The 15,623-nt window shown below is 44.9% G+C and overlaps 1 protein-coding gene across 1 annotated transcript in view; it reads right to left on the reverse strand.

Annotated features, from left to right (window-relative positions):
• NUAK1 (NUAK family kinase 1) overlaps positions 1 to 15,623 on the reverse strand; it is a 71,319-nt gene that overhangs the window by 23,435 nt on the left and 32,261 nt on the right. The window contains exon 3 of the mRNA XM_081082722.1: positions 1,078 to 1,229. Coding sequence (XP_080938848.1) covers positions 1,078 to 1,229 — 152 coding nt within the window. The remainder of the gene's footprint in view (positions 1 to 1,077; positions 1,230 to 15,623) is intronic.

The following is a 15,623-nucleotide window of genomic DNA, read 5'->3' on the forward strand; positions in this document are numbered from 1 at the left end:
AATTATCTGGGGACTCCATTTCCTTCTCCAGAGGCCAACAGTGGCTAACCCAGGGGTGGGCAAACTTTTTGACTCGAGGGCCACAATGGGTTCTTAAACTGGACCAGAGGGCCGGAACAAAAGCATGGATGGAGTGTTCGTGTGAACTAGTATAAATTCAAAGTAAACATCATTACATAAAAGGGTACGGTCTTTTTTTGTTTTGTTTTATTCATTTCAAACAGGCCGGATCCATAGTTTGCCCACAGCTGGTAACCCGTGGCTGTATGATGAGCACATCCAATCGGGTGTATTGCGACAGGATGTACATGAACATCTATGTGTCACCCCTTTGAAAGCAATCAACGCAACAAAAGGGACCAAGAGCAGAGAAAGGTTCAGAACCTGTGGTGCAGGAATTCCACTTCTAAAATTTCTCTTAAGCAAATTATTCAAATGAGAGGAAAAGGTCACCGTCTAAAAACGTTGATCACTATTTGTAATAACCAGAAACTGGCATCAGCCTACATGTCCAACAATCACAATAATTACAGAGACTTTTTAGTAACATAGGAAAATGTTTAGATTAAAATACTGAGTGAAAAAATATGACACAAACTTTGTAAAAATTAGGCAATGCATTACTCCTGGAACAGAGAAAGGCCATTGGTGGAAAAACTGGTGAAATCCCAATAAAACCTGAAGTTGTGTTAATGGCAGCATAAGAATGTTGGTACATTCATACTGCAGTAATTATTATGGTAAGATGTTACCATAGGGTTAGCTGAGTCAGGGGTATATGGCAACTCTCTGCGCTATTGGGAAACTCTGCTGTAAATCTAAAATCATTCTAAATAAAAAATTCAAATAAAAAACAAATGTTAAAAGTAGGAGGAAGGAGATTAGAAAGAAACAAAAATGTCAACAATGAGTTATTGCTGGATTCTGGGATTATGGATGGTGGTAATTTTCTTCTTTTCACTTTGTAAATTCTCCATAAGTACTGTAATGAACAGACATTACCCTTATAATGTGAAAACAAACAAACACGTGATGCCATAGACACCATCTGTGGCCAAAGCTCTGGCCGGCCGGTACCTTGTGACAATAGTGAACGGCCGAGACGATCTGCCGGAAGAAGTGTCTGGTCTCCCTCTCGCTGAGACGTCTCCGCTCGCTGATGAAATCATACAGCTCCCCTTTGCTGGCGTATTCCATGATGATCACAATCTTATCTTTGTTCTCAAACACTGTGGGGGGAGCAGCAATAGACAAACACCCTGTTAATCCAGCAATCTCACTTAAACAGAGATGTCACTGAGTGAGGGGCGGGGCAAACAGCTACCGGGAAGGACACAATTTGGGCCGTTCAACATCACGAGGAGTTGGGCGAGTTTTCCAGCCAAGTGGGCGATATCATCACTATTGTTACTGGACAAACTATTTTATATGGACTAGCTACCAGGACCTACCAAGCTCCTCTGACCCAAAGTCGGTGATGATCTTGTCATCTCTTTGCTTAAAACCTTCCAGACTTTTCATCTCACTCAAAATAAAACCCAAAGTTTCAAATGTGGCTCACCAGGTCCTATATGATCCTGTGGACCCTTAGCCTTATCATACAACAATTCTCTGTATTTGTTTATTTTGTCTCCTCCGTTAGACTGTAAATGAGGGTGGTTCCAGTTCATTCACTAATGTATCCCAAGCACCCGGTGTGCTAGTTGGCCTAGGAGCTCAATTAATATTTATTAAACCTTCATAAGTGCATTCTGGACAATCATCTATAATAATAAAAGCTTAATATGCTAATTAGACCAGACATCCTTCCAGATGACCTTCTGGACGATGCCAGGGCTGTGAGGGAAGCCCCAGTCCCAGGTGCCAGAGGGAAGCCAGTGCCAGCAGCTGGGGGAAGGAAGGCCTGTTCTTGCAAGAATTTCGTGCCCTGGGCCTCTAGTAGTAAATAATTACATATCACTAAGTGCTTCTCTCCCAACCCTGATATTCTCAAACAGCGACATGTTCAAAACTCTGCTCGTCAGAGGTCCTGGAGTTCCAGGCAGATGCCTGAGCGCTGGGCTTGGGGAGGCCTCGAAGGACAGGCTCTGGTCCTCAGCACTGCCTCAACCAAAGGGACTCTGCTGCTGTTTCATATTTTGGATTTCACATAAAATGCCCTTTGAGCAAAGACAAAATAATAATTGTTTTTTAAAACCTTCACTCCCAGGACATATTTTATAAAAAATAAAATAAAAACACTCCTTTTTAGGCTACCCAAGACCCTCCCTGAAGGACCCCGACTACCTTCCTCCATCTCACCAGCTTCTACCAATCCCAGTAAGGCACTACATGCCCAATGCCCACCAATGCAGGACTCCTTGCTGTTTCTGTTTCCTTCTCTCTCTCTCTCTCTCTCTCTCTCTCTCTCTCTCTCTCTCTCTCTCTCTCCCCCCCCTCTCTCTCTCACACACACACACACACACAACTGTTTCCCACTTCCATGCTCTTCTAACTCATCAGTTGAGAATGAACTCAAATATGGCTTCCACTATGCCTTCCTTCTGCTTTTTACTGCACTTGCATCATAGGACTTTCAAACTACATGAATTTATTTGCTAGTTTATATATCCAGTTCCTCTGCCTGCCTGAACTTTGAGACAAAAACTACAGTTTTGAAACCAGACACTGGCAAGTAGGATTCCTGGATCTGTCTCTTACTTGCTGTGTGACTCTGGGGAAGCTGCTTGCCCTCTCTGTGCCTCAGTTTAGTCAGCTATAAAATGTGCATAATATTAGGATGTACTTCTTAGAACTGCTGGGAGAGTTTGTTGATAAGTGGTATGCTAAATGCTTAGAACAAGGCCTGTCCTTACGGCATGCACTCAATGTTAGCTATTACAATTCGTATCAATATTATTGGACCCCCAGGGCCTACTACTACACACACACACACACACACACACATACACACACACACACACACACACGAGCGTGCACACACACGGAGGACTGAATTAAACTGGAATGTGCCCAGGCCTGGGTCCCCTGTCCTCCCACACCTTGTCACTGCCGCTAGGAACTCAGACCCCCTCCGGTCCTTTTTGGCTCCTTCAAGTCCAGCCAAACCTCCCTGATAAAACTAAGGGGGAAGGAGGAGGGCAGAGAGGAGGAGGAGAGTGAGAACAGCCAGATAAAATTGGCTGCTCCTGCGTCTGCTGGCCTCGGTGTACCCTGCGGCTCCGGCTCCTGCCAGGGATTTCAGCCTGGTTTGCACTTTTCATTAACAATAAACTTTGGAAAGAGGAAAAGCTGCCTCAGGATGCATGGCTCGGGCTCCAACAATGAGAGGGTGATATTCCCAAACTCGGGCAGAGCGTTTCCTCATTTTACAAGGGGTGGGAGGAGGAAGGAGAAGGAAAGTACTTGACAGGGAAAGAAACAAGGAGCCTCACACCCCAGAAAGTCTGATGCCAAAGACTGAAGGTCAAAGCCAGCGGTCCCTTCAGTGTCTATCAGAAGGTGTGGGTCAGTGCCCCCTGCAAACCAAAGGGTGGTTTCAGCCACTGGCTTCTTCCTTTCCCAACTGGCTGACAAGGTATCAAGGAGACATAAATGCAGTTCAGTTCAACACACTTCAATATGCCAAATATTTTACTAAGCAGATTGCATCACTAAGTCCTGCTGATCCTACCTCTAAAGTATATCCCAATCCTGTCCACCTGTTCCACATCGCCGGCCACCCCTTGCTCCAAATCCCCATCCTCCCTGATTTCCCATCGTTCACTCTTGCCCGGCTGCTGGCTGCATTTGGAGGGGGTGGGGAACAGTTCCAAATGCATGTTCCATGGAGCACTAGCCCTGAAAGCTATTCTGAGGCAAATGGGGTTCCATGGTCAAACTGAGGTAACATAATTTGGAAAATGTTAAGACTGGATGGCCCCTTGGAGAATATGGTTTCTTTAACTCAAGAGCTTTGCAGGTTGCTTTGGTCATTTCAATATTCCTATTATAATCCCCAGGAACTCACCAGGAGCCAATGTGGAAAACACTGGATGAATGAGATGATACCCAACTGATAAAATCGGCTCCTCACTGTTGCAGGTGGAGCTGGGGGTTGCAGCCAGGTGAGAAAAATGTCCAAGTGGCCAGGCCTGGCTCTGGAACCCCACCCTCAGCCCTCCCACAGGAAAGAGCTGGAGTCTCATGGTCATGGCCCTCACTGGAACTCTAGATTAGCTAAAGGCAAACAACCGTTCTAGACTGGAAGCATCAATGCTTCTTCAAGAAGGCAATGCGGTGTCCATACGTGAAGCTTCCTGAGCCCTTCCTAACAAAGGCAGCACTTACTGAAGGTTTACTATGTGCAGGCACTGGACTAATAGCATTCTGCATGAATTCTGCCCTATGGCTTTGGTCCTATGAGTATCCCCCATTCAACAGATGATAAAGCTTGGGTGTAGAGAGGTTAGTAATGCCATGGCCACAGAGCTCAGACGAGGCCAAGGCAGGCCTGAGCCCGTGGTCTGACTACACACTCCATGCTCTGCACTATTATTCACTGTACTGTTACTCACATGCACTAAACCCTCTGACCCTCGGCTTCCTCAACGGTCAAGCCAGGTTAACGATCCCAGTCACGTGGGATTCAGTGAGCTGCCGGGCCCAGCATCCTCCGTACAGTGCCTTGGCCAGTGCTCAGTAAATGGAAGCTCTTCTCGTAATTACTTCATCTGCCTCTTAGGCAGCTTCTGGCAAAACAAAACCCTAAGACTTGCCTCTCTCTCCCCCCGCCAACGTAGCTCTTTAAAACATGCTGTGGCTGCTGCAGAACCAGAGTATTTTCAAGCAAAAAGAACCTTATAGATCAACTATTATTTTTCCAGAACAGCCCGGGATTTATAATGTATGAGAGCGAGGCCTTGGGAATCTGTTCTAAAGAATGACCGGCTTCCGCACCCACGGCCCAAGGCTCCATGCCCACAGTCAGGTCACTATCAGTGAGGTGACAGGACCGCTCTTGGCCATTCTTATGGCAAAAAGGGCTGCTTCCCTTGGGCACTTTTACAGCTGGTTATTTATAAGCCCAGAAATCTTGTCTGTGTTTATGTTATTAGTCACTAAGCAAAAGCTTATTTTCCACCAGTTGGGAAGGGTTTCCTTTCTGAAAAATGAAAGCCTGTGTCTCTTGGCCAGTTTTACCCAGAAGCCCAGTGGCTCCAGAGTGGTAAGGAAAACTATGGCCCCTGACAGGCCAGGCCCACCGGGAAAATCAAAGCCCTGAACGGAAACCTAGCTCGGCTGGAGTCAGCCCACAGCGCTGGGCCCACGTCCACGTGCTGAAGATCTGTGTGTCAGCACAACGACAAATTTTTATGAAGCACCCACTCTGTGGACGGCATTGAGGATACTAAAGGAAGTCTTTACAAGGTTAAGAAGGAGAGGAAAGGCTGGCCCTGGAGAAGGAAACGTGAAAGAGGGTAGAAATAGGAGCAGAACTACCAGGGTGCCAGGGATTAAGACAAGAGGCGTGGCTGTGGTTGAGCATTGACCTATGAACTAGGAGATTACTGTTCAATTCCGGGTCAGGATATATGTCTGGATTGCAGGCTCGATGGGGTGCTGGGGGAGGGGGCGGGCAGGAGAGCAGGGGGGCCTGCAAGAAGGCAGCTGATCAGTGATTCTCTCCTATCATTGATGCTTCTCTCTATCTCCCTCTCCCTCCCTCTCTGAAATCAATAAAGGTAATTTTTTTAAAAAGAGAGAGAAGAGAAAGAAGAAGCAGGCCTTGAATGTAACACAGAGGCCTTGAAGGCCCCAGGGAGCTCTGGGTAGGAGGAGTCAGACACAAGTGACCAGACATCGCCAAGAATGATAAAAACGTGGAACAAAGGACAGGGTAGCATCCAGGATCCTGGACCTATGAAATAGTCCAGGGCTCTCTTCTCTCCAGAGCCTCCCCAGACAGCTATCGCTCCTTCCCCGGAAGGCTTATTCAGAATAACAATAGTTCACATTTATTGAACCATTACCTCATGCCCTGGATTCTCACATTTAATACTAACACTCCTATGAGATAGGTATTAATATTATTCCTACTTCATAAATAGGAAATCAGCATTGAGATCAAGAAACAATGTGGCCAGCACCCTGCAAACACCCCCCAGGGCCTCTTTCTGTCACTACCCATCTCCCCAAGTGTGTGTGCTTGTGTGTATACACATATCTCCACCAATATCATGAATATCATAAATATAAGCTAATAGCACAGATTAGTTTGGCATTTCAAGTTTTCTAAAAATGAAATCATGCAGTACATATTCTTTTTTGTCTGGCTTCATTAGCTCAACATTATATTTGTAAGAATAATCCATGCTATTCCATGTAGTCAAAGACTGTTCACACCCATGCTTGTAGAGTTCTCCATGTTGTGAATGCATCATGGTTTAGTTATCCATTCTACAGTTGATACAGACATTTGCATTGGAAAGGTGGGGGTCAATATGAGCAGTGCTGCTGCGAGCATTCTCATGCATGACTTTTAACGCTCATCTCTATGCATTTCTGTTGGGCAGATCCTTACTGGATCTGATCCCAAATCTGTGTGACTCAAAAGCTTATGTTCTTGCCACAACTCCACACCATCTTACATAATACTCAATAATGTAGCAGGACAGAATATTAATATTCAGATATCAGTTGCATTTTTATACACCAAGAGCCAATTATTGGACTCTCCTTACCTAATACTCAGTAAAGATTCTCTTTCATAAAAGAGAATCAACATCACTGTCTCTTCTAAAAATGCTCTTTTATCAGCCTACCTGAAACATGTTTCTGAGCATTTTGTTATGTGTTTAAAAGAATGCAATCATAGCATAAGACACGGTCTTTGTTCTCCAGAGTTGCTATCTGGTTGAATAAAACTAGTACTTCACAAATAAATCAAGGTCTCACCTATACCATATAGGCTTTAAGTACCCAGATGATCAGAAAGATGGGTGAGGTAACTTGAATGGGCCTGAAAAGATTCCTAGAGAAAGCAGGCGTGGAACTGACCCATGACAAAGGACTTGGGCTTTGTTTGCAGGAGAGTGTGTTAACCATTGTTTCAGCTTATCCTAAAATATCCAAACTCTCTTCGTTCTCTTCTACTGTCCCACAGAAGGGCCTTCTTCCCAGACACCAACTTGAATTGTTTTGCTTGTTTTCTGTTTATTTTCCATTTCAAAGAAGAATGGGGATTGGTCGCTATGGCAACAGCGACTTCTCCAAATTAATTCTGAATTTCATCAGATGTTCAGTTTGACAGCCCAGTTCTGCCTCCTGATTTGTCTGGCTTTCACAACCACGCTAATTACCCAACTCCTAACCATTCCCTCCTGCTGCCCTCGGGGTTAATAACACAACTGTATAACTTGAGAATATGCGTATTATCAAAACAATGCTCTGGCCTGGGAGAGATGCTGATGCGTGAGGAGATCTTGGGATTTTAACCATCCACCAGCCATTTTAGAGCCAAATTCAGGAGGCCATTTAGGAAGATGAAGGGCTTGGGAAGGGAGAGGGTGGGAATCGATTTACAGGATACTCTGTGATGAGCAGGTTCGAAAAACTGGAGGATATCTTTCTGCTTGACATGTAACCTTAAGAAAGGAAGATTAGTTTGTTGGTTTTAAGCAAAAAAAGGCCAAGGGCCTAGAGTGGACCAGTCTGAATTCTTTTCCTGCCTTTGCCTTCTGTCAACTTCATATCCCAAATTAGTTCCAGGAAACTGCCATTCCTTCCATGGCGTTGCCTCCCCACATGGCAGCATTTTTATTACTTTCTTAAAACCTCAGACAGAAGTACTGTTCCATTTCTCGGGGATGCTCTTTTCTTAAAGGTCAGTAGAATCCTCACAGAAAATTGCTTATTTTCCATTTTAGAAATGGAGACATCTTTCCTTTGCGAGAACTGTCTGCAACCTAATTACATCAGTTAGTCAATACAAGATTCACTCTTCAAGAGTTTCCTCTCCAGAACTAAATTTCAAACACCTCATGGGCTCATGGCTTCACAGAATGGTCTTCTGATCCCTTAAGTCCAAAAGCCCAAGGCAGTGAGAGTGAGAAAATTAAACTGGACTGGCAGCTCCCCATTGTCAATGAACTGGTCAGAGTTGAGTCAATGTGTTTCCTGGTTTGGACAATGAAAAGCTCTTCAGTTCACTTAAACCCAAACTCTTTCTAGATGTTGGCTGGCATGTCCAAGAACCATAGCCAACCAGGCCATCCACTGCCAGCAGTAGACTCCATAGAAGGAAGAAGAAATGGTAAGAAAGTATGCAAGTGACCTGCAGAAGACAGAGATGCAGAAGCTTACCAAGAACCAATCACTCCTGCTAAGATTAACAGTGCTATTTGAGGGCCCAATATCAAATCCTAGGAGGACGGGCATGGCCAGGAAATAGAGGGGAGTTGCATGGAAGAGGAGATCAAATGCACCACTTTGGACCAGCCATTGGACTCCCCTCCTTCCACAACCATCCCTGGTGGTGTTTCCATGGAAACCAGCAGGGCTTTGAGGGGATGAGCTCTGTCAGCCATCATCACATACTCGTCAGCCATGCCCACAGTCTCCCTGATCATTTTTCTATTGCTCTGTCTCAGCCTTTTTGTCACATACACACACACACACACACACACACACACACACACACACACTCTCACACACAATCCTGAATCTGAGAGAGCAGTGACAATTGATCAGAACATCTCAGAATCATCCCAGACTGAAGCTAAGGCTCTTTTACTTGATACAGTGAACATCTGAAAAAAAGCATGCTCCCCTAATTTGGGCAATGAAGCCAGGCCTATGGTTATCACACCTCTGCTTCTAGCACTGCTTGACCCACCATGTACGGCTCATCTTGTCCACTCTAAATCCCAGTCTCCCGCATTGGACAAGGTAGTGCAGTAGTTAAGACCCTGACTCCCAGAGCCAGGCTACCTGGGTTCAAAACTAGGTTCTGCCATTTACCAGCTGAGTGACCTTAGCAAGTTACTTGACCTTTCTGTGCCTCAGCTTCTTCACCTGTTGAAATGAAGACTATCCTTATTGTAAATATTATCATAGCTCACAATAAGCATAAGGGTTAGCCTGGTATTACTAAGCGGCAAGTATTAGTTTAAGAAAGAACAAATGAAGATATGCCTGGATTAAATCCAAAATTATTAAGGCTATGTATTCGCAGAAGCCGCATCTGACATTATACATGTGGCGCTGAAGGATGGGGAAGGCAGGAGACTGAATGGAGGAGACAGAAAACTAACACTCAAAGACAACAAAGCCTGAGGTGGAAGCAAGCCCGATCCCTTAACTAGGATCCATTCCTCAGTCCCCAGTGGGGTGCCAAAGCGTGGATCTCAATCTCAGTCCATACCGACTAGAGGAACCTCCTGTCAGAAATCACGGTGGCCAGTGGGACCTCTTCTATACCCTATGGGCCTCCCTAAATGCAGCCTATGACTACCAGGGGCAAATTAACAGAGCCATCCCAGTTAATTCCCAAAGACCCCACATTAAATGACAACACGGTTCCAGTTTTCTCCTTAAAAATTAGCCTCAAGTACGAGAGGCATTATTTGAGGCACTAGAAAATACTGAATTCCAGGAAACCCAAGAGGGTGAGGCAGGACAACCAGGGAGTAGCGTTCATTTGCAGTTGTTTTACTTCTAATCTCCAGCCTTCAGAAAAATGGCTTGGGTGTAATCAAAAGAAAACAATGAAAATAATACACTTGAAGGTCAAATAGCTAACTTAATAGGAAACTCATTAGAAACGTGGCTGGACAGACTTGCAGCTGAAGAGCTGGTTCACATGATTAACAGTGAAGACAGCTCTCTGGTGCTGTGTTATGAACAGGGGCGAGTCCTTCCTTTGCATCCAGTCTGCAGAGACTTCGTGTGGAACTTGTGGATCTGGCAGCAAAGGCCGTGTGTTTAAAGGCTCAGCAATTCGCCATGGGTTCAAAAGAGTAAACACAAGCATAATACACTACGTTGCCAAGTTCAACAAACTGTTTCATGGGGCTCTGAGTCCCTGATGAGGGCAGCAACCAAATGGCTAAGGAAGTAAACCCAAGCCCAAAGGTATCACTCACTGCTCACTAGACACACTGCTGCCAGACACACGTTCTTCTCTGGAATTCACTGATGACAAATGATCTGACCAAGACGAGTTCACAGAGCAGGGCTCTCATTTCCCCTTAGTTGCAGGACTAAGTCCATATTTCTCAGCCTGGTCAATTAAATCTAAATCTAAACACAGAGGCATCAGCATTTTTTACAAATACCCCCATGAGATTCTAATGTGTTATCCAGCATCCAGAATCACTGATCTAGGCTATCTGGTCAACCTTCTCTTCCAGCACCTCCCAAGAGGAGTTTCTACTCTAGCCAGAAAGGACCTCTCACAGCCCTAAAGACCAATCACATTGGGAAGAATCAATATCATTTATTGAGCATGTACCCAGCACTGTGCTTAACTATTTTACATATTATTGGAGTCATTCTTCACAACCTTATCTATTCAGATTCTAGCTATTGGCCGCATCTAACAGAAAAGATAACTGAGCCTCAGAGAGGTTAAGTCACTGGCCTAAGATCACATAGTAAAAACTGGTAGAGCAATTGGCTCATTCAAATCTAAGCCTATTTGGACAATAAAGATACTCACCCTCGTAGAACAGTACCTGGAACATAACTGTTCAATACATTTTTGTAAAAAGAAATGAATGACCGAAGGAATAAATGACTAAATAGGTGAATGAGTGAACGAGAACAGACCTTGTTAGATTAGTTCAGCTGACCCATGCCTTTTAAAGGGCCTAAATCAGGATTTGCTTGCTGCCTGAGAAACCTAAATTAGAATGAATACTTGAGCCTAAGAGAAAAAATGTAAATGGCTTGCTCTGTAGGTATTTCCAAATACCTAATGGTAGCAATACAGCCCTGCTTTGGTTTCTGACCTCCTGAGCAGGGGTTTCTCCAATACAGCGAGTGCTTCTCACACTTAGGAGTGTGTGGGAACACTGGGCCCCACCCCTAAGGTTTTGGATTCAGTATGGCTGGGTGGGACCAGGTGATGCTGACGCAGCTGGTCCTGGACCACCCTCTGAGAACAGCAGTTTCTGACTCCAGGACCTCTGCTGGGTCCTGTGAGACATCAGCGCCGCTGCCCCTGGCCACAAGAGTAGGGGAAGGAGAAGGCGAGAGGCGGGAGGCGGAATGCCCTTCTACAAGCCTGCAGCAAACAGCACAGATCCTAAAAAGCTGTGGGCTTGTCCACAGACCCTATCTCTTGTCTTCTCCTCTTCATCTCTGGCTGGCTGTTCTGGGCAGTGATGTTCACCAAAGGCCAAAAACAATATCCCCTGCCAGAAAAACCAGCAGAACCTCAGGAGGCACAGGCAACTCGAAGAAGGGAATTGTAATGCGTACTTCTAGGAAGAAGATGAGAGGCACGTTCAACTGATCGTAAACTCATCCAAAGTGTCCTCGTGGTAAGAATTTGGAGAATTTTCTACAACCCAGACTCTTCTGCCATCTTCTTGCAGACAGCAGGTGTGAGGTTCAGAGGGCAAGGACGTGAGGCTCACGTGCTTATCAAAGACGGCATGCTTGTTTGTCTATTTTGTTTTGTTATTTTACAGTTGAGAAACTCTTCCAAAGGCGACAGATTACAGCTGACCAATGCCACATGGGCCTCCTCCTTCGTCCCAGAAAGCCAGGATCGCCCTTCCTAAGACAGGAGCCGCGATGAAAGCAGATCACCACGCCAGGGGCCAAAAAGAGTCCAAACGTGCAGGGCCAGGAAGAGAGATTTCCAGGAACAAAAAAAAAATCCAGGGCATAAAAGGGAAGGCAAGGCCCAATCGCCCCCACTCCCTCGCCTTTTCCTCTTTACCCACGGGGCCTGTTACCAGATGGGGCGCTAAGGTTCCCTAAAGTACAAGATGTTCATTCTCTTGGTTGTGCAGACTGGGTCTCCTAGGCTTTCAAAAGGGAAACAGGGGCGGGGTTGCGGGGAGGGGGACCCCGGGCCTTTGATGTTTGAACTCAGATCCTGAAATCAGAACCTCAGGCAAAAACTGTTTTTATCTCTCCCATCCTAGGCAACCAAGTTGAAAGCTCTGGCGGGCACTTCCTTTTCAGCTGCTCTTTCCATTTTGTCAATTACCTCCCTACTGAGAGAACGGAATTCCTCGGACTGGAAACAGGGGTCCAGAGAGCGATGGTGCCAGAGATTTCTTCCTTTTCTCTCTCTAGATTAGGTTACCCTTCCTATCCCACACTGGCAGGTGTATTTCCATCCTTTCATTGGACTGGGCATCAGAAGCCAGTCATGGTTCCTGTTGGCAGTTGACAGATTTGTGGGTTAATCACCTTCCTCCGTGGGTCCACAGGGGAGCAACCCCAGGGGCTGGTTTGAGAGAGAAACGTTTGCAGGGATTATTTTTGAGATTTGGTCAACAGCAGCGCTGATTCAGCGAGGTCGCAGATTTTATGAGCTTGCGGGTATTATGAATAATATATAAATAACTTACATTTCCATGGACTGCTGTGCAGCAATATCTTCTAAAATACTCACAACGCTGGGATTTAATGCTCTCTTGTATTTAAGACAGCCATCTCTGTGAGGGCCAGAAATTCCCCTCATCACAGGGTCTAGACAAGGCCCCCCCAATGGGGGTCGCTGCAGACTACCAAATGACCTGGTTAGTTTTATGAGCACCAGCTTTGGAATGTCCCTGAGACTGGGTTGTACTTTCAGACCCACCATCTATTAGGTGATGTAAGCTTGGGAAAAACTACATTTTCCTCCCCATGAAGTTAGAGATGTTAACAGTTCGTATGTCATGGGTGGAAGGATTAAACTCGATAATACATGTACTAGGACAGGGTAAACACTTAACAACTCCTAGTTTTATTAGTATTATTTTAAAGTACAAATTGAAAAATGCTATTTCCCTCATCAAAATCAATGGCTTGCCCTCATTCCTGGTGTAAAATCCACACTCCCTCCTTTTGCCAATGTGACCAAGATCTGGCCCTCTCCAACCTCCTCTCTCCTGCCACCATCGTACTCACTCACCATCTCAGCCTCACAGCCTCACAGGCCCTCTATCACTTCTACCAACACAAACTCCTGCCCTCCTCTGAGCATCCACACATGCTGCTCCCTTTGCCTGGAATGCCAAACTCTTCCAAAGACTTACTCCCTGCTCATTCAGGTCTCAGTTCAAAAGCCACTTAATCTATTCACTTGCCTACTCACTGAATGTCAGCTCTATGGGGCCTGAGCTTATCTTGTTCACTAGAACAGAGCCTGGTACATATTAAGCACTTACTTGATATTTTTTATGAATGAATTACTTTTTCTCTGGAACTAGTATTTCAATATCACCAGATAATACAGCCAAGATGGTGCCTTCCCTCATGAAATCCCCAAGTTCCTAAACATAAAGGGAGCTACACCATTGCTTTGTCATGTTGCTATTGTTATTGCTGCTGATGCTACACGTGTGTATGTGTATGAGTGTAAGTGTGAGTGTGTGTGTGTGTGTGTGTGTGTGTTTAAGCATAAAGGTCCTTGTTGAAAAAGAAATTACAAAGTTCCTTAACAGCTTCTATTCACTTGACTGTTGTCCAAACAGCCACTTCGATGCCTGGGCATTGGTTTTTCATTATGCAAATTAATGCATCTCTGCACTCAGCTAAGGCTCTTGACTGCCCTGTCAACCAATCAGCTTCCAGAGAGGTTTCCTTTCTCTCTGTGAAAGGCTGAGAGACCAGCCCATCAACTCACAGACTCGGGTCCCACCACCATTGCTGCCACCCACTGTTCCTGCCATGTCCCAGCGTTGAAAAGGACAGCAAAGGCCAGGTTGAGGGGGATGCCTGAGGCAGGGAGTTCAGCCACAGAGCCAGCAAAACAAGACATGAGGTCAAAAACGTAGGGCTGAGGTCTGGCAGAGGGGAAAAACCAAATGGGGTCAGAAGACTCCTGTGCTAGGATCACCAACTAACCATGACTCGTGTTATGAGCTAAATCTGGGCCCTCTGAAATTTACATAGTGCAGTTCTAACTCCCAATGCCTCAGAATGTCACCCTATATCAGTGATGGCGAACCTATGACACGCGTGTCAGAGGTGACACACGCGAACTCATTTTTTGGTTGATTTTTCTTTGTTAAATGGCATTTAAATATATAAAATAAATATCAAAAATATGAGTCTTTGTTTTACTATGGTTGCAAATATCAAAAAATTTCTATATGTGACACGGCACCAGAGTTAAGTTAGGGTTTTTCAAAATGCTGACACGCCGAGCTCAAAAGGTTCGCCATCGCTGCCCTATATGGATATGGGGTCTTTAAAGAAATAACTGAGGTTAAATGAGGTCATTAGGGTGGACGTTAATCCAATGTGACTGGTGTCCTTATAAAAAGGGGAAATTTAGACACCGACACACAGAGGGAAGATGATGTGACAACACAGGGAGTAGAATGTCCCCTACAAGCCAACAATTCAATAAACGATGGCATTTCCATAAATGGAATACTATAAAGCATTTTAAAATGTCTTTGTAGGAAATTTTTTTAATATAGTTTATTGATTTTTTTTACAGAGAGGAAGGGAGAGGGATAGAGAGTTAGAAACATCGATGAGAGAGAAACATCGATCAGCTGCCTCCTGCATACCCCCCACTGGGGATATGCCTGCAACCAAGGTGCATGCCCTTGACCGAAATCGAACCTGGGACCCTTTAGTCCGCAGGCTGATGTTCTATCCACTGAGCCAAACCAGTTAGGGCGAGAACATTTATTGACATAGGAAGAGATGCATAACATAAAAACTGAAAAACAATCAAGCTAACAAACAGTATAAGCTGTATGATCTCACTTTGGGTGAAGACACATACAGATATAGAGAAGTAGATAAAAATATAACATGGATAGCGAGCTTTTTATCAAACTGGGAGTTAGAACAGAAAGTATTTTTTAATTTTAACATTAATATTTTGATCATTTCTGCAATAAACACATATTGCTTGTGTAATATTTTTCCAGGATATTTTAAAAATGAAGATTTGGGAAATTTATACTCTCCGTTTCTTCCCACGAGGGAGCAAGGAGGTTGAAGCAAGAGCAGTTTTATAAGCTTTGCCCCACCCTGCCTTTCTGTAAACACCAGCTACCACTTGGACTCTATTTGCACCAGCAGATCCCTCTTCTTTCTCAACATTAATTGGATCTTCTCAAAGGTACTTCCTAACTCAAAGAGCCTAAATTGGAGTAACTCATGACACCCTGCCCTGAGCATCAATTTTGGGGAATGACGTTGACAATTTATCCACCTTTACTTGGTCACCCAACAAACTTCCATTTTTCAGAAACCAAGGCTATCTCACATACCAGCATTCAATAGGGTGGGTTGCTTAGCAACCACCAAAGGCACTGGGAAGCCGGAAGAAGGCACCCGCCAGAGGTATTTTATAACCAAAAATGAGTTGTGCTACGTGTGTCTGGTTGCATTCAAGGTAACTAAATAAGAGATAACACCCGGCTATTTTTGCATCCTGAGGAAAAATACTTGGC

Source organism: Myotis nattereri (genome assembly GCF_964212035.1).
Source record: "Myotis nattereri genome assembly, chromosome: 2".
In the NCBI taxonomy this organism is placed as follows: domain Eukaryota; kingdom Metazoa; phylum Chordata; class Mammalia; order Chiroptera; family Vespertilionidae; genus Myotis; species Myotis nattereri.